General features: G+C 47.2%; 4 protein-coding genes across 6 annotated transcripts; 2 read left to right on the top strand and 2 right to left on the bottom strand.

Moving 5' to 3' along the window:
* Window positions 1–6: 6 nt before the first annotated feature.
* On the bottom strand, window positions 7–4,121 carry LOC119546589 (serine-rich adhesin for platelets). 2 transcript variants are annotated; one of them, XM_037853017.1, is made up of 5 exons: window positions 3,770–4,121; window positions 3,028–3,716; window positions 741–2,966; window positions 304–349; window positions 93–207 (listed from the first exon to the last, which is right to left on the bottom strand). In XM_037853017.1, exons 1-4 carry the CDS (start codon window positions 3,991–3,993, stop codon window positions 342–344), a joined length of 3,147 nt encoding a protein of 1,048 aa, XP_037708945.1. In that variant the 5' UTR covers window positions 3,994–4,121; the 3' UTR covers window positions 93–207; window positions 304–341. The 2 variants fall into 2 exon arrangements, with proteins under 2 accessions (XP_037708934.1, XP_037708945.1); XM_037853006.1 differs by lacking the exon at window positions 304–349 and having other exon boundaries at window positions 7–207.
* A 282-nt stretch (window positions 4,122–4,403) lies between these two features.
* LOC119563172 (probable histone-lysine N-methyltransferase Mes-4) lies at window positions 4,404–9,838 on the top strand. The gene is made up of 5 exons (XM_037876439.1): window positions 4,404–4,968; window positions 5,063–6,323; window positions 6,385–8,839; window positions 8,909–9,034; window positions 9,103–9,838. The coding sequence occupies exons 1-5, from the start codon at window positions 4,662–4,664 to the stop codon at window positions 9,283–9,285; spliced, it is 4,332 nt and encodes a 1,443-aa protein (XP_037732367.1). The 5' UTR covers window positions 4,404–4,661; the 3' UTR covers window positions 9,286–9,838.
* On the bottom strand, window positions 9,521–17,786 carry LOC119563173 (glycerol-3-phosphate acyltransferase 1, mitochondrial). Of its 2 annotated transcripts, XM_037876440.1 has the most exons (9): window positions 17,641–17,786; window positions 16,970–17,226; window positions 13,175–13,292; window positions 12,398–12,562; window positions 11,346–12,340; window positions 10,854–11,158; window positions 10,457–10,794; window positions 10,086–10,398; window positions 9,521–10,029 (listed from the first exon to the last, which is right to left on the bottom strand). In XM_037876440.1, the coding sequence occupies exons 2-9, from the start codon at window positions 17,080–17,082 to the stop codon at window positions 9,821–9,823; spliced, it is 2,556 nt and encodes an 851-aa protein (XP_037732368.1). In that variant the 5' UTR covers window positions 17,083–17,226; window positions 17,641–17,786; the 3' UTR covers window positions 9,521–9,820. The 2 variants fall into 2 exon arrangements, with proteins under 2 accessions (XP_037732368.1, XP_037732370.1); XM_037876442.1 differs by lacking the exons at window positions 13,175–13,292; window positions 16,970–17,226; window positions 17,641–17,786 and adding an exon at window positions 12,647–12,785.
* Window positions 13,921–15,435, top strand: LOC119563175 (RING finger protein nenya). Its single transcript, XM_037876444.1, has one exon. The coding sequence runs from the start codon at window positions 14,173–14,175 to the stop codon at window positions 14,830–14,832; it is 660 nt and encodes a 219-aa protein (XP_037732372.1). The 5' UTR covers window positions 13,921–14,172; the 3' UTR covers window positions 14,833–15,435.
* Window positions 17,787–17,914: the final 128 nt, after the last annotated feature.

The following is a 17,914-nucleotide window of genomic DNA, read 5'->3' as shown; positions in this document are numbered from 1 at the left end:
AGATGATTTGTTTTTTGTCAAATGCATTAACAACAATTGCCTTTTTTATTGTTTCCGATAACAGTTCGATCGTTAGCTAGAGGATTGAATCCAGGCCCCGGCGACGAGAGCGCTGCGACAGTATTGGACGGGGCTTGTAGAGATCATCGTTGGTGTACCGCTGCTGCTGGCAGAGCTTCTTGCTGAGTCGCCTGGCGGACAGAGCGTCTGCAGAAGAAACAAGCACATTAATCACACGCATTCCCGGAAACGCTCGAAGCAATCAACATAGAGTGGGCAACAGGAAGTCTGGGGACCGCTTACCCAGCACAATTTAGACTTGGATAGGACTAGCGGAGGCTTCAAACAGCTATATTAATTTATAAATAATGTGGATGCATGTGGAGGAGAAAGTAGAGGCGGTAGAGATAACAATGAGGATGAGCATGAGATATGTAATATCACAATCACAGGGTGGATCGATTTGTGGGGATTACAGTTTTGATATCTGGGTGATATGTTTATTTCATCAGTAATTTTGATTATCTATCTCATCGAGGAATCGCGTGATACGGATTTGTGATCGAAATAAAGGTTATAAATGTTAGTTTTCTAAAAATAGCTACAAAATGTCTAAAATTATCTGTAAAATCGATCCACCACATTAAGTGGGTTAGCAATAGAGCGATTCTTGGAACACATGTTCACAAACCCACTAAATTGCTAGACCAAATGATAGTTAGCTATGATACAGTACGCACCATGCTCCTGCTTTTCCAAAGCCTCGTTCTCCTTGGAGTTAACACTGGCGTCGGATGGCGTGGGCGACGACTTGGGTTCATCGCGTCGTAGCCTCTTCGCCGGACTGCCGGAGGTGCTGCTGCTCGGGCTACAGAGCCTCGCCGGTGTCGACTCGCGCACCACATGCTGCTGCTCCTGCACGCTGCTCCGCCTTCGCTTGGATATGCTCCTTCGAAGAGCACGTACATCCACCGTCTCGTCGTGTGATCCATCAGCGCTCAATCTGTTGAGCAAATTCTTTCGATCTTCTATCAGTTGATTGATAAGCTGCAGACGCGCCTTGAACTCGTCTGTGTTATCCTCGAAGTGCGTTACAAAGTCGGCGACTAATTCGTCACTCTGCTCATTCGAGTCTGGGGATTGTGTGGCGGGTTTTTCTTCATCTTTCGGTAGTTGCTCCAGTTGACTGGTGGTCTCTACAATATCTACAGGATTCTCGGGTGTGCTCTCTTCAGCAAGCGTCTTCTCTTTTACATTGGTCTCCACTGGTTCAGTTTCTTGTCCATCGTCTTCTTTGCTATCCTCGAAAGGGGAATCAGGTACGGATTCAGTTTTGTCAGCTTTTTGAGGTACTACACTTGGTGCCTCATCTTGCGAAGCAGACTCCTCCGATTCTGGCTTCTCCGGCTGATTGTCTGGTTTTATTTCGTCAATATTTTCGGGTTCAGGCTTACTCTCCTCCACTACCTTGTGACACTGGGAACCAGCAGTCAGTTGAATGAAACTGGTCGACGATTGCTGCAGGATGTCGCTGACAATGATCACACTGCTGGCACTTACTGCACTTTCGCTCACACCATTGCTGCTACCATTGGAGTTTCCATTCGTGCCATTACCATTCTCCACAGGCGCATCAGGTTTCTCCGCAGCAGAAGTAACCTCGGGCTGGGAGATTTTGGCCGGACCGCCGGAACTGGGAGGCTTACCCTCATCATTGGAATCAGAGCTCCGCCGCTGGATTGGCTTCGCCTTGCTCTCGTTGTGATCGTCCTGGATCGCTTTAGTTTCCGCACTTCCGGATGAATTTGATTTGTTACGATCACGATCCCGCCCCCTATCATGATCTTTCCTTTTCGACGACGATGATGAACTGCTGCTGCTGTGGTGGCTGCGACTTAGATCCTTTTCCCTTTCCTTGTCTTTATCTCGATCCGATCTTGATGAAGATGAACTGGATTTGTGTTTTTTGTGTGAGGAGGATTCGTGGCGAGATGAAGATGAGGAAGCCGAGCGCTTGGAAGAGGATGACTCGTGATTGCTTCGGCTAGATGAGCTTGAGGAGTTCTTATCGTTCTTGGAGCTACTGCTCTTATGCTTGGAACTCGATGAGTGGGATGAGGAGTGCTTCGAGGTGGAACTTGAGGAATGTTTGGTGTGAGATTTGTCACGACTGCGATCGCGGTCTCGATCACGATCCCGATCTCTGCTCCTGCTCCTGCGACGCTGCTTATCATCTGAGTGGCTATGATGTCGTCGCTCCTTCTCTCTGTTCTTCGATTTTGAATGGCTCTTTGATTGCGAGGACACAGATATGGGCGACGCTGTTGACTCAGACGATTTGGTAACCTCTTCCTTGGGTGTTTCCACTTCTTGGGGCGGGGCGAGCTCTAGGGGTTTAACTTCCTTGACTTCAACTGTTGCTGTGGGCTTATCTTCCTCTTTGACTTCCGCATCCACCGCGTTGGGCTGTACATCTGAATTCTCAGTCTCCTTGGGTGTCGCAGCCAAAACCGTCACAGAACCGGATCCATTACTGTTCTCTGCTGGCTGCGGCGTTGGAGGTGGCTCAACTTTTGGTGGAGGGGGAGGTGGCTCAAACGTTGATGGTTCTGAAGGAGGAGGTGGCACAACTTCAGCTGGTGGTGGCGGTAGCACAACTTCAGCTGGTGGTGGCGGTGGCACAACTTCAGCTGGTGGTGGCGGTGGCACAACTTCAGGAGGTGGTGGCGGAGGTGGCTCAACTGGTTGTGGCGCAGGAGGGGGCTCTAGTGGAGGTGCTGGCGGAGGAGGCTCAATACTTGGAGGGGCTGGCGGTTGTATGGTTTCCGGCTCGACTATAGACTCAATGCTGGCATTGTTGGCATCGTCTATGTTCGCCTTCACCTCCGACATAATGGCATCTTCGATGGAGAGAATCTGCAACCCACCGTTAGTGTCCTCTGACACCGAGTTCCTTCGCTCAGTACCTGCAAGAGAAGTCAACGGTAGAGATTAGATGCACTTTTTTGTGGGTCGTGGCAAACCCACCCTCGAAGGTAATGGCATCCTGCTTGATGTCAAAGTGAAGGTGGCGATTGCCATTCTCCCCTGCTCCGGCACTTGCATCGCTGGAGTTTTCACTGAACTTTGGCATCTGGGCCTCCTCGGATATGTTGGCAGGCTTTCCGCTGTTGAGTGCCGTCGTGGGCTGCTGGGCATCGGGCACAGATTCCGTGGAGGAGGCGATGGTCAGACGGCTGTCGCTGGACACCTGCGAGAGTTGCGACGCCTGCGAGACGCCATTCACCGAATCCGAGTTGTTCAGCGAGCCATTGTTCAGCTCCTCTTTGCTCACAAGGGGTTTCTCCTCGTTCACCATTTCGTACGATGGCGAAGTGTCCTCGTCGTCCACGCCAGGCGGCAGTTCGTCATCCTTCAACTCCGACTTGACGGTGGCCCGATCGGAGTCCGGACTGATCTGCTCCAGGTCGGTGGGCAGGAGGCTAGCGGTGGTCTCCACATTGAGCAGGCTGCTTCCGCTGCCGTTCATGTGGCCAGCAAATGGCGGCAAAGGCGGAGCGGGCAGCATCGTGGGTCTCGGTGGTGGCGGCGGCGGGGGAGTGATGCCCAGGTACTTGTAGACAATGCTCTCGATCTTTGGCTCGAATATGGTGGCCACCTTGGGGTTGACCACCTGGTCCACGATTTGGTCCACTCCCTTGTCCAGGACATCGGAGCTGGAATAGCCGAGATGATTATGTTACCTAATCCCCGCCAGAAGTGTACTCACTCTAGGAGGTGCTTGCGCAGCCTCTCCCGCAGCTGGACCTTGTTGGTCTCGGGCGTCCATTGCTGTTTGGCCAGGAAATCATTGACCGCCGCCTCCACCCGATTGCGTACGTTCTGGTACGCGGGCTTCGTGTCCACGTCCGCCAGGCAGCAGTTGAAGCGGAATTCATCGAAGACGCCCTGCGACTTGACCTCGGCAATCAGCGTCTTTATAAAGTCGTCCATGATGGGTTGCCCCAGCGATTCAAGTGCTTTTGGTTGGCGCAACACCCTCGACTGTCGTGGAAATCCAGGATATTCGTCGCGTTTCCTTTACATGCGTTTACACAGATATGTACATATGTTTACGCTAGAGGTGGGCGTGTCTCGTGAGTTTGGCCTTGGTCTGGCTCGTGAGGCCAGTCTGGTTCAACTAGTGATGCTCTCTTACTACTTTGTAGCCAGATTTAGCTATTTTCAGAAGAAACTTGTTGTGCCTGCAAACTGGGATATTATTAACTGAAAGTTGTTCTGAAAATGTTTATTTTCCAGGGAAAAAAATGTTAGGTATTCATTTTTGACAACTTAAGTTGAAGGTTGTTTCTAGCCTGGAACACAATACCAAAACAATCTTATAAAATCAATATTTCATAATAGTACTAAAAATAAATTAAACGTATTTAATTTATAGCTAACCAAAATAAATCTGTGTGACCCACTGTGCTAAATTCAATCGGTAATCAGTGTAACGGCTTGTGTCTACGATATTTTACCGAACTTATCGATGCATCGACTGCGTCATCGGTAACTCCCGCGATGCCCACGGTTGCAATCGAAGTTTTGGCGCACGCGAAGCGCTGTGTGTTCTTGGAAATTGTTAAATTTAATTTAGCGCCACTGAATTGGACCGCACAATGAAGCTGAGCACGGATGCGCACTCCGAGATCGAGGGCGATGCTGCCCATGGAAATGTAATGTGCAATTCCGCCTCCGATCCCCAGGCCACCGATGCGGGAATCGACGAGTCGTTGGCTACAGAAGGAGACGATGGTGAAGTCCCAACGCCAAAGGACGCCGGGAACAGTACTCCCGTTAGACGACCGGTGAAAGTCAATCCCGGCCAGAGCGCGGTCGTGGCGATGGCAGGGGAGGAGTCCGAGGTGGAAAACCAGCAGCGGCAGACGCCAACACCCAAACAGCAGCGTCTGACCATGGTGAACCGTGAGTATTGCAATGGCGCAATATACCCCGCCCTGTGCCGTCCATATGCTAATTTATTTGCCTTTTGTGTGCGCGTGTGTTTGTGCTGCTGTAGGTAAACGCGATCTTATCAACTTGCAATCGGCCCTGAGCCCCAAATACATTGGTTACGCCAATGCCAACTCGCCCACGCCGCTTTCCGACTCCGACGACACGATACGCACAACGAGGCGACGCGTTACCCAAGTGGCGTCCCTAAATAACAGTAGCAGTACCTGCGAGACCCTGTCCCGCGACAATGCATCGCCCAGGTCCACCGGGGGAGGAGGAGGAGGAGGCAGTGGCGCCCAGTTGCTCGGCAGCAAGGCATACATGAGTCCGATTGAGAAGCTGCTGATCAAAAACGGCGCCAGTTCGCCCAACACCACGGGCTTTGAGGCGGATTCGGAAGACCTGGCCATTCGACCAACCGTTCGCAAGCAGCGCAAAATGAAGCGTATGTCAAAGTCAAAAGTGTCCATAGACCTGGAAACAGAGACCCTGGAAGAGGAATTGTGTATTAAAATAGAGCCAAGCGATGGGGAGGTCCCCATGTCAGAAGAATCCTCAAAACCAGATACTGAAACTTCGACGATCTCCATCAAATCCGAGACTGAGGCTGAGCATGAAACGGCCATAGAGGTTCCTATAAAGCAAGAGGATACTACCAGCTTAGATATAGATAACAAACCAGAAGAAACCAATACCCGAGTTCCCAGTGAAGAGCCAAGGGACGTGGACAAAAGACCTGAAGAACTGACATTCGCTCTCCCATTTGCCGCCTCCACAGAGGTCGACTTGAAATCGCCCCCCGACTTGAGCTCCACTGCGCTTGCCACGACAATCAAATCCCCCTCCTCCGTGAGCATTGATAGCGCCAAAGGCCTGTCCATAGTCACTGATCCCGGTTGGCCAACTTATCAAGTGGGTGATCTGTTTTGGGGCAAGGTCTTCTCGTACTGCTTTTGGCCCTGCATGGTTTGTCCTGATCCGATTGGCCAGATTGTGGGCAACATGCCAAGTCATCCGCAGCGCTTATCCCTGGACAACGCCACGGTGCCCATCCAGGTGCATGTGCGCTTCTTTGCGGACAACGGACGTCGCAACTGGATCAAGCCGGAGAATCTGTTGACCTTCGCCGGGCTCAAGGCCTTTGAGGAGCAGCGCGAGGAAGTGCGAATCAAGAACGGACCAAAGAGCGCAAAGTACCGACAGATGATGCCCAAGCGGACGAAGGTGGTCATCTGGCGGCAAGCCATCGATGAGGCCCAGCTTATGTCCCAGGTCCCGTACTCCGATCGTCTCGAAAAATTCTACCAGATCTACGAGAGTGTGGTGTAAGTAAAAGTCTCTCACGGTTATCTTATTAACTTGCTCACCCTTTGGCTTCCTTTTCAGAACACTGAATAAACAGAAGCGCAACCGAACCAAATCTATGATGCAGGACACATCGGACGTGGGCAGCAGTCTGTACGATTCCACGGATAACCTCCATAACAAACCAGTCACGCAGTTGGTGGCCGTGAAGCGGGAGCGCTCCGAGTCGCCTTTCAGCCCTGCTTTCTCGCCCCTAAAGAGCAAAAACGATAAGCGGTCCAAGCGTCGCAAACTAAGCGGTGGCAACGAAGCGGATACTGGCAGCACCACCATGGCAGTGACACCTTCTCAGACCGAAACCAGCATGGAGAAGAACCTTACACCAGAGTCCTCCATCTATGAAAATCCCGAGTTTGGTCAACTGTTCGATGCCGTCAAGGAATACGTGATGGTGCACCGTTCCGAGGAAAAAGTGGAAAAGGTTCTGCTCGCCGTGGTCAGCAATATCTGGTCCCTGAAGCAGATCCAGTTACGCGAGCTTGAACGTGACTTTGCCAGCGGCGAGATGGACCAACCATTGGGTTCATCGGTGGTGGGACGGAGCAACGGAGTGGGCACAATCAAACGGCTCTCTAATCGTCTCAAAAGCATGATGGTGCGCCGCAGCATGACCCCTGTGGTGACACCCAGTTCAACGCCGGTACCTCCGGAACCGGATCGTCGCCTGACTGAGGCGCCCAAACCCAAAAAGCCCGTCAACCGGCCCATCGAGGAGGTGGTCGAAGATATCTTGCAGCTGGACAGCAAGTACCTTTTTCGCGGGCTCAACCGCGAGCCGGTGTGCAAATACTGCTACCAGGCGGGCTCCGATCTGGTGCGCTGTTCGCGCAGTTGCTCCAGCTGGCTGCATGCCGACTGCCTGGAACGAAAGGAGACAGGAGCTCCGATGCCCAAGATTGGCAGCAGAAAGGCCACCGTCGTCTCGCCCACATCGAAGTCGCCCAGTCCCGATGATGACCATGTAACAGCCGATGTCAAGGTGGTTGCCACTGGGGGCACTCCACTCGTTTGCCACGAGTGCAGCATTGGCGAACCGGAGGGCTGTGTTATTTGCCACCAAATTGAATCACCAGCAAGTGCTCTACCAAGCACACCAACCAAGGAGGACGAACCACCACAGACCCTAACCGAAGATAAACTCTTGACATGTAGCCAGCCTCTGTGTGGCAAGAGGTTCCACACGAGCTGCTGCAAGTATTGGCCGCAGGCGAACAGCAGTAAACTCTCTGCCCGTTGCCCACGGCACGTGTGCCACACATGCGTCTCGGACGATCCCAGCGGAAAGTTCCAGCAGCTGGGCAGCTCCAAACTGGCCAAGTGTGTTCGCTGTCCGGCCACCTATCACCAGGACTCTCACTGCATTCCAGCCGGCACACAGATGTTAAATGCCACCCATATCATATGTCCGCGACACAACATCGCCAAGGCGGATGCACATGTCAATGTGTTGTGGTGCTACATCTGCGTGAAGGGCGGCGAACTGGTCTGTTGCGAAACGTGCCCTATTGCTGTTCACGCCCACTGCCGGAATATTCCAATTAAGAAGAACGAGAGCTACATCTGCGAGGAGTGCGAGAGCGGACGACTGCCGCTGTACGGCGAAATCGTGTGGGCTAAGTTCAACAACTTCCGCTGGTGGCCGGCCATCATCCTGCCGCCCACTGAAATACCCAGCAATATTTTAAAGAAAGCCCATGGAGAAAATGATTTTGTAGTACGATTCTTTGGCACCCACGATCATGGCTGGATTTCCCGGCGTCGCGTTTACCTCTACATCGAGGGGGATACGGGAGATAGCCATAAGACCAAGTCGCAGCTGTTCCGGAACTACACTACCGGTGTGGAGGAAGCGTCGCGCTTCCTGAAAATAATCAAAGCCCGACGTCAGGAACAGGCCATTGGCCGGCAAAGCGGCAATAAGCTCCATCCGCCGCCATATGTGAAAATCAAGACCAACAAGGCGGTTCCACCCGTTCGTTTCTCCCAGAATCTCGAGGATTTGAGTGCTTGTTACTGCCAGCCGAGCGACGAGCATCCCTGCGGGCAGGAATCAGGCTGCCTAAATCGCATGCTTTTCAATGAATGCAATCCTGAGTACTGCAAGGCTGGCAATCGTTGCGAAAATCAAATGTTTGAGTCGCGCAAGTCGCCACGCATGGAAGTGGTTTACATGAACGAGCGGGGATTCGGACTCGTCAACCGCGAGCCCATTGCCCAGGGTGATTTTGTCATCGAGTATGTGGGCGAGGTGATCAACCATGCCGAGTTTCAGCAGCGCATGGTGCAGAAGCAGCGGGATCGGGATGAGAACTATTACTTTTTGGGCGTGGAAAAGGACTTTATTATCGATGCAGGACCGAAGGGCAACTTAGCTCGCTTCATGAACCATTCCTGCGATCCCAACTGCGAGACCCAAAAGTGGACCGTAAACTGCATCCATCGAGTGGGTTTGTTTGCCATCAAGGACATTCCAGCGGTACGTTAGAAAGAAAATGTCTACTTGTCGGATGCTGTTATTTATAATACCGAATGAATTCTTTTTCAGAACACGGAGCTCACCTTTAACTACTTGTGGGATGATCTAATGAACAACAGCAAGAAGGTCTGTTTCTGTGGAGCAACTCGGTGTTCCGGTGAGATCGGTGGCAAGCTCAAAGATGGCACAGCAAAGGTGAGCTAGTCAACAAACATATATTATTTGTAGAATGCCTATAATATCTTCTTGTTACCAATATTTAGGACACGAATGTGCCGTCGACAAGCAAGGGAAAGAGCGGCAGTGCCAAGGTGAAACAGCTCCGCCGGGGGAAGGCCACCACCGTTCGTATTCATGTTGCGGCTGCCAAGAAGGTTAAAAAGGCTCCAAAAGTTAAACATATTAGTGCCGACGACGAGCCAATTGAAGTTAAGAAAGAGCAATGAATGCCAATTAGTTAAAAGCAATATTCGCTTAAACACAATCATTCTATTTTTTTAAACATTATATTGTTGTATTTTGGATTCTTATTTATAACTTGTACCACATGTATTTATTTCCTAGTTAGAACTATATTTAGTAGACCAAGATATTTCTCCCCAGATCGATGGTGTGAAAATAAAGTGAAAAGATTGTAAGATTGTAAGCTGTTCTATTTACCTATATTATAAAATTATAAACTTTAATTAATCAGTTCAGTATAGATGATATATTGTATTGTTTTCGTTTGTCTTGCCGCCCTCAGGCGGCACATAGTAAATGTTTTTAAATTATACATTAGAAATTTGTTCATATTTCACTGTTTGTCGCTTAGTTACAGTAAAGCTAGCACTTTGGCATATATAAACTCGTATGACTATAAAACTAGACATATCTAAGTCTAAGTAATAGGAGTACACACTTTAAACTTAAGTGGATATGCACTACTATACACGGATAAAAAAAGAGTGGTGCCAAAAATAAAGCGAGCTCCATTATAGGTTAGGGCGTTACATTAAAGTAACCAGTGTTGAATTTTGGCACAATTGCGTCAATCTTCTTGACGATCGCGTTGAGCGACTCCCGAGACATCTCGTAGAGCGTGTTGAGTGAGATCAGGCGCATGCCCTGCTGGTTGCATACCTCGATCACAGACCATTTCTCCAACAGCTTCAGACAGTTGCGCACGGAGTCAGTTGATATGCTTTCAGCTGAAAGTAAGGTCGATTTATATCAAGTGTTACAATAGATTGTTAGAGTCTTTTACCATAGATGCAGCTGCCGCGCTTGACCTTGCTGCTCAAATCGTTAATCACAAAGCTAATAAATTCAGACTCCAACATGGAGTTTCGGTGGAGTATTTGCAGGGATTGCGCCACAGTCACATACGTCCAGGCGAAGGGCGCCAGCACCTCGCAGATGTAGCGCTGCTGCGGAAGGGTATCGCTGGCGAACAGCAACTTGGGCTCATCAGCGTCGCCGTTGCCCACATGGAGGTAGTCGTCGTCCTCATCAAGGTCGGCAGCCAGGCTGTTGGCCAAGCGTTTGCATTCATCCGCATTTGGCGCATCATTGTGCAGCTATTCAAGATAAACCCTGTTAATAATCCACTGTCAAATGAAATTTTACACACGCTACCTTTTCAGACCGAACGCAACCACTAATCAAGAGGTCGTCCAACTGTTTGTACAGCAAGCTCTCCAGCACTTGAGTCGGCTTGTTTAGAATAAATTCGTAGCGATAGATCTGGCAGTTTTCCAGGGCGGTGTCCATCAGCTTTTTGCGGGACACTCCAGCCTCTGTTTTATTCTCCGTTTCTGGGAGCAGGGAGTGGAAGGTAGCCAACAGTATCGAACTGAGGGCAAAGTGCGGGGTCAGCATGTTTGAGTAGTAGGCCAGCTCAATAAAAGTTTCCACTGAATTCACAGCCCTAATCACCAAACGCCCATTCTCATCCCGAGTGCGAGTCACAAGACCTAGACAATTCAAATTGAATTAGGCAAGATTCTAAATGAAAAAACCGTCTATCAGCTACCTGAACCAAGTAGGTCACAGGCATATGCGAGGATCTGCGAAGATTCTCCGGAAAAACCCAAGTCCTTGCAGCCAGATAAAGAGTTTCGCAAATCATCCAGGGCCTCGGCCAGAATCTGCTCCTCGGCGCCGTTTCTGAATCGGGTGAGTAGCAAAAAGGCAAGCGCATTGGTGGACATCACAGAGGTGGCGGCGGCGCAGTCGAAGACCACCTGGCGCGAGATGCTTTCGATGAGATTGCGGTGCTCCTCGCATACAACATCGGTGCCGTACAGCGAGGATGTGGACTGATTGTGCTGCAGTACTCTAAGATACAGATGGGATTATAAAAGGTAAATAATTAGAAAACTTAACTAATAGCCATTGTGTAAGGAAGGGAAACAATCAGAAAAACCAACATTTACATTTAGCAATCAGAAAACCCAACTCATATAGAATTTAACACCCTCTGCAAGACAAGACGACCCATAATAAATAATTTACAGTAGCCTACCTGGCAGCTGGCTTGTAGACCTTTGTATTGTTCCCATCCTCTCGTGCTATCTTGTTGTACGAGTTGACCAGCTCCCGAATCGAGTATGGCTCGTTAAAGTCAATGCGCATTAGGCCATAGTTCGATTTCAGGGCCTTCCAAATGCCAGAAATGGCCTTCGTGAATGACTCCGGTATCTTTTTCTCGCCCTTCTGCTCGCGCACAAAGTTGCCGTCGACAAGACGCTCGTAGTTGACGGACACGGGCACCAACAGGGCATCGGGTATGCTGCCATCCATAAAGGCGTTCACAATCACGGAGAGGATGCCGCCCTTGGGCATGCACGGCTTTCCAGTGCGCGTCCGACCGCCCTCAATGAAGAACTCCACATTGTGACCCTGCTTTAAGGCGTGGGTGAGATACAGGTGGAGGGCAGCCCGATACAGTACATCCTTCTTGCCCTCCACTGGGTCGATCTTGCGCTTGATAAAGAACGCGCCCAGACCACGCAAAAGTCCACCGAAAACGGGGATCTGCAGATTATTGCCGGCGGCGACCAGTGGACTACGTATATCGTTGTTGGTAAGTATCCACGTGACCATGATGTAGTCCAGATGGCTGCGATGCAGTGGCACAAAGATCAGCGGGGTACCCGGCGAACGTTCCGTTGCAGTTTTCAGCATCTCGATCTGCTTGGTGTTGGTCACGACGCCGGAGAGAAAGCAAGGAAGCAGCTTGTAGAGAATCCAGGAGGTGAAGGCCAACAGGCCGTTGTTTAGGGTGGAGCCCATGTCCTTCAGGATGCTAATGGCGCGCTGTTCCTGTTTGCGCAGAATGGACTGATAGGATATGCCTTTTTTCTCGTCGTCCTCCTCCTGCGCCTTCTGATCTCCACTGCCGCTGCGCGTGAGCAGTCGATGGCCATTTTTGGCGTAACGCTGTTCCCTAAGCGTCAGCTCGGCGGCCTGTTTAATGGCGTGCTTGAGCACAACATCGTTGTGCACGATCTCGGTGACCTGGCACATACGAATCAAGGTGAGCGTGGGTTACATGGGGTTAAATGGGTCACCTACCTGTCGGTACTCGAACTTCTCGCTGCGCACCACCTGAGCAACATAAGGAAACAGCACACCCCAGTCAAAAAGCTTCTTGAAGGGCTTCTGACCCGACTGCGGGGTTAGCTCCAACATATTCTGCGTCCCGATGCCATGTGCCACCGCGTTTTGGGTCTTGGGCTCCTGCAAAGAAACGATCGGAACGATGCTGTGATTGTGATGCAACTGGCGTACATATAGACGGTATGTTGACGGATAAATTGGTACCTCGAACCAGCCGCGAGCGTGAAACTCCTCCAGCGTCATTATAACTACGAGATGTAACTATTCTACGGTACTTGTTAATTGCAAATTCAGACTTTCCACATTTCCATGCGCCCGGCTTTTTTTTGCAGAAAATCGACGGCCGATATCCTGGTCAGCTTTCAGGACTGTTATCGATTGGCAGGACGAGGTGGCAACGCCGCCCGCATTCAAATTCAAAAAGTGACAAACATTTTAAAAACCGTATTCTAAAGTTAAATAAAGATTCATAAACTCCAAACAAAATGTTTAAAAATAATTAATAACCACTTAAGCATTTCAAAAAGATTCCGATCTTTAAAAATATGTAAACACTTTGGGGACTTTGACTCAATTGCAATCGCAGATACAAATTCACAATTCATTGAGTGGAAATATTGGCTTATCTGCTATACTAGTCACTCCTTGCAATTGCGTCACAGCGTGTACTACGTGGTGGGGTTAACGTTAATGTTAATGGAGGATGGGTGCCTGATAGGCGGGGAAACTTACATTGGATGATCGCAAAGTGACCAGGAGATCGCTTCGAATGGTGTTGATCTTGCTGAGGTAGCTCGTCCGGTAGCTCAGATTCAGGTTGGGAAACAGGCCAGCGATGATAACCGGTGCCCTGCAATCAGAATCAGATCGGAAAGGCGTTACTATCAATCAGTATCAACACAATGCAGTACGACCACTGTGGGTGGTGCTGAAATCAGGAGCACGCAATTAAATATACAACACCTCTTCGATTAATATTCGGCCACTTGAGCGGTTCTACAGTCCAATTCGCCAGAGTTCATTAGCCCAGCGCATTAATCGACTATATATATTTTTATATGGAAAGTGGTGTACGTTTTTAAGTAGTGCTTGCTATTGATAAGTGTTTAGTTGCTCATAAAATACGGCACACAACTGAACTTTGAACTCTCTTTGTATGGCGGAATCATCATCGTTGCTCGAAAATCAGCTGACATGTTCAGAGGGTAAAGATCTTTCCTCTACTATGTTTACAAAAAAACATAAACAAACTTTGTATTTCACATATGAAGAATATACAAAGCTTTTTTTTATAATTTCTTGTTTATATATTTAAGAAGTTATTTAGAAATGTCAAAAGTCAGTTGAATACTTAAAAACCTTAATAAACACCTGTTATCAAGAAAGTTATTACATCAGCGTTCGTTTTGCTATTACGTTAAAAAGCACGTTTTCCTCCCATTAATTTTTTTAAATGCCACAGTGAACGCTATACGCTAAATTAACTTGTGGCGGAACCTATTCTTGCTTTTACAAACTAAAAAAAATAATGTAAAAACTGGATAATTCGACAACATAGTTGTTTTACCATAAATAGTGTTCACTGTACTTTAACTTATCCTCTTTCCAATGCTGCCGGACTTCCAAGTGACAGAGTAGCCAGACCGTCAAGGATAAGAACCGTTAGATTTATCCAGACGCATAAAAATAAAGAGATTTCAACAAACTTTGGAAAAGAACAATACTTAATTATGTTTCGAGTCCATTGCAACCAGTGCCTTCGTCGGCGCAACCTTGAGCCATCGGTGATCTTCCACATGACTCGGTGCCAGCACGTCTTCTGTAACTCCTGTTTTAACGAACTTTCGGCAGAAAACAAATGTATAATCTGCAAACGGGAGCTCAAGGCTGTGCCGATCTCTCGCGATATGCCACATACTTTTGGCAATTACTTTGAGGACCCGCTCCGATTCCTGGGGCTCTACCGCAAGGTCAGCAAGTTCCAAAACAAGCAGCGTACTTTTGACAACCTGGGATTCTATCGCCGGATGCAGAAGCACGAGAAACAAAAGCTCCAGCTGGAGGGTTACTGCAAGCTGGAGGCACAGCTCAACCAGAAGATTCAAAAGGAGAAGAAATCCATAGAGGAGCTGCGCAACTACATCAAGTACTACGAGGACGCAGCCGATAAGAAGCGACGGCCCAGTATTGAAAAGAAATCCCATGCCTCGGAATTAAATACAAACTGGAGCAACCAGTCACATCGTCCCCGGCCAAGGACACCCTCCGTATCCAATTCCGACGTAACCCAGTCGGACGAGTACATGACAACCTTCTTTCTGGACTCGGACGTGGATGGCCCGGAGGAGAATCAACCTCGTCCATCCGGCAAGAAAACATTTCATCTATAAGTATTCTCTATCTTCCGTTAGATATTAAAGCTATTTAATATGAAAATCATTATTATTATTAAGTTAAGTTATTATTATTTAAGTTGCAACTGAATCAAGTCCTAATTTTCAAATTAATCTTTCGGAACCCCTTCTGTTCTTTATAAGCTTGAAGCAATCTAAACAATCAAATGCTAAATTTAGCATTATACTATTAACTATTGAAAAGGAAAACCAGAAAATATACCAGCGGAATAGGATAGCTTATGTTTCATTAACAGATCTACATATAATTTGTAATTAAGATCTAAGAAATTAAGATCTTAACCATAAAATCTTAAGCATACTACTAAGTATATATTTCCACCAAGAGAGCTTCTTCTAAAGATCATCGAGATTATATTATTATTATTATTTAAGTTACAATTGAATCAATTTACTAATTAATCTTTCGGAACCACTTACTTCTGTTCTTCATAAGCTTGAAGCAATCTAAATAATCAAATGCTAAATCTAGCATTGAACTATTAACTATTGATAAGAAAAACCAGAAAATGTACTAGCAGAATTAGATACCTTATGTTTCATAAACAGTTAAACACATAATTTGATCTTAACCATAAAATCTTAAGCATACTACTAAGTACTACAGCGAGATTATAATATTAAAAATCAAACCAAAACAATCTTTTTGCTAATCTTAGAGTGGGCATCACAATTATCTTGAGCTGTGGAAAATTTAACGGAGTGAAGCACTCGAATGTATTTTAGTCTTCTTTTGGGATCAAACGTATTATTTAGAGGTCTAATCCAAGTGGGGTACGTACGTACCTTTGTTACCAATCGATACGAGATGAGGAGCACACTTTCTTTGTGGCCCCAAGCTGGTCTAAATCCAGCTAGATTACGGAAATAGCCGCTGTGAAATCTTAATCAGATAATTAGGTGCAAATTTAACAGCGGCAATCATTCCGATAATTGTTGCCAAGAATGATTTGCGGGTGGGGGATTGCTATCTGTGTGATTGCAACATCAGAAATTGCGCCTTGCGAAGAGAGTACTCGATGGAACGGAAAAAAGGGGGTGGTTGTGGGCGAGAAAGTGTTTGTGCTAGAGTAAACAAAAACACTATTGACGTCACTGAACCCCCAATGACCCCAAGGCAGCCTCCCAGTGTAAATTAACACGTGCGTGATAAGCGGAATTCTACCAATTTACATTCCACAATGGGCCCAGTGCATAAGAGGACAAAGGGCTATTGTGAGTCATGGCCAATGGAGCAACCACCTGTGCGGTCAATAACAAAAGAAAGCATAACTACAGTAGAACCTTTAAAGGTCGTCCCACTATCTTTTAATAAAAATTGCTGACTCCTGAAGAAATACTATGAGCAAATTTAATTAGGTAATATTGCTTTGAAATTACCTTTAAGTATTTATTCGTATCACTTCCTTATTTTTGTAATAATTGGGCAGTGTTAAGAAATTGTTGAAACTAGTTAAACTTTTAACAATATCTAAAAAAACTTAAGAATTCCAATAAAAACATTATCATGACATAATACTATACATAATACTAAAACTGAAGATTAACATTTAATTTTTGTAAACTGATTATAATCTATTCAAGATCATTAAATGTAAAGGAAGCACAACAGGTGAAAGTCATTTGATTTTAATCGAAAGATGATATTATGTTGGATTTGAGCTTGATTACTGATCATGTTTGTATATAAAGTCAATTTGTAAACTTTGATACTTATTGACTTGGGTTTTTCATCTATAAGTTTTAGTACACTTAATCTACCATCAAAATAATCTTTGCCATAAATGCTTGGGGCATAACATCAGGTGGGAGCCATTTAGATAAGAATTAATCCCTAGTTGATGAACTATTTTTAGAACACCTAAAAGTGGTCTGACTTTAAGGAATTTTTTACCCATGGACTTTCGACTTGGGGAAGCACCACTGTAGTTCATTTTGCATGCATTGGATAACTTGCGAGTGCGCCTCTAAAAATAACGGCTCTTCTTCCTCGACAGCGTTACTTGAACTTGGAGGTTGGGGCGGCACATACATACATGCATACTATACTTTATATATATGCACACAGTTTATGGGATTTATTTGGCTTCCATCTACGCCTATTCGTACTCACCTCGTCTTCGCGAATATGTAGTAGACAATAAGGGCAACTGATGCAATCTCGATGCCGCCGAGCAATGAAATCTCGGCGACGCGCTGGGCAAAGTTCAGGACGGTCGTCAACATGATGGCTTGGCGATTATGTTGGGATTGGATTGGATTGGTTGGGCGGGCACGCGCAGCAGTACCAAGCGATGCTCCGGCATCAGCCGGCGGACAAGTGATCGGAAGTGCTCTCCGAAACTTTCCGACCCTGATGATTAAACGCGACTAAGGAAAAACACACAGAGCGGAGCGACCCTTTTAGTGGCAGCGACTAGTACTACTATAGTGCAAGTAATGGGAAAAAAAATATGAAAAAATGGAGGAGGCGATACGACAGCGCATCGAAACGTTCCAGCAGCGTCCTCTCTTTTTCAGATGCCGATATTGCTCTCGCTCTCTCTCTCCGCTCGCCTTCCCGAAGATCGGTGGTGGCTATATATTATTGCGTTCTACTCAATATAACCAGACATCGGTCGCGACCCGCACATAGAAAATATCGTATGATCCGAGTTTTGAGATTTTGCGCAAGATTGCTATCTGCTATCTACACTTTTTTGGCCAGCGCAGCCACAAAGTGGGTAATATTTGTACTTATTCCGATAAACCGGTTTACTATCTATAGTGCCGTCTTGAAATTACTTCGTTTAATTGAATCAAATATATCCTTTATTCTTGCGCCGCCTTTGTTTTTCACTTTTTTATTTGCCCAACAGAGGGATTCTGCTTATTTCGGTTTTTTGCGCGATACGTAGAACCGCGCTACTCGAGCGTTCACAGTGGAATAACAGCGACGACGACGCTCGACGTTTAATTAAATGCCAATTAACGTGTGACAATAAATATATGTATGGGCACATATGGATGTGCGAACGTGTACGAAGCCCAAGATCGGCGGGCAGCACGAAGATAACGA

This window comes from Drosophila subpulchrella, chromosome 3R (assembly GCF_014743375.2).
Source record: "Drosophila subpulchrella strain 33 F10 #4 breed RU33 chromosome 3R, RU_Dsub_v1.1 Primary Assembly, whole genome shotgun sequence".
NCBI classification, from domain to species: domain Eukaryota; kingdom Metazoa; phylum Arthropoda; class Insecta; order Diptera; family Drosophilidae; genus Drosophila; species Drosophila subpulchrella.
The sequence above is the reverse complement of the archived record's forward strand: the minus strand, read 5'-3'. Positions and strand labels throughout refer to the sequence as shown.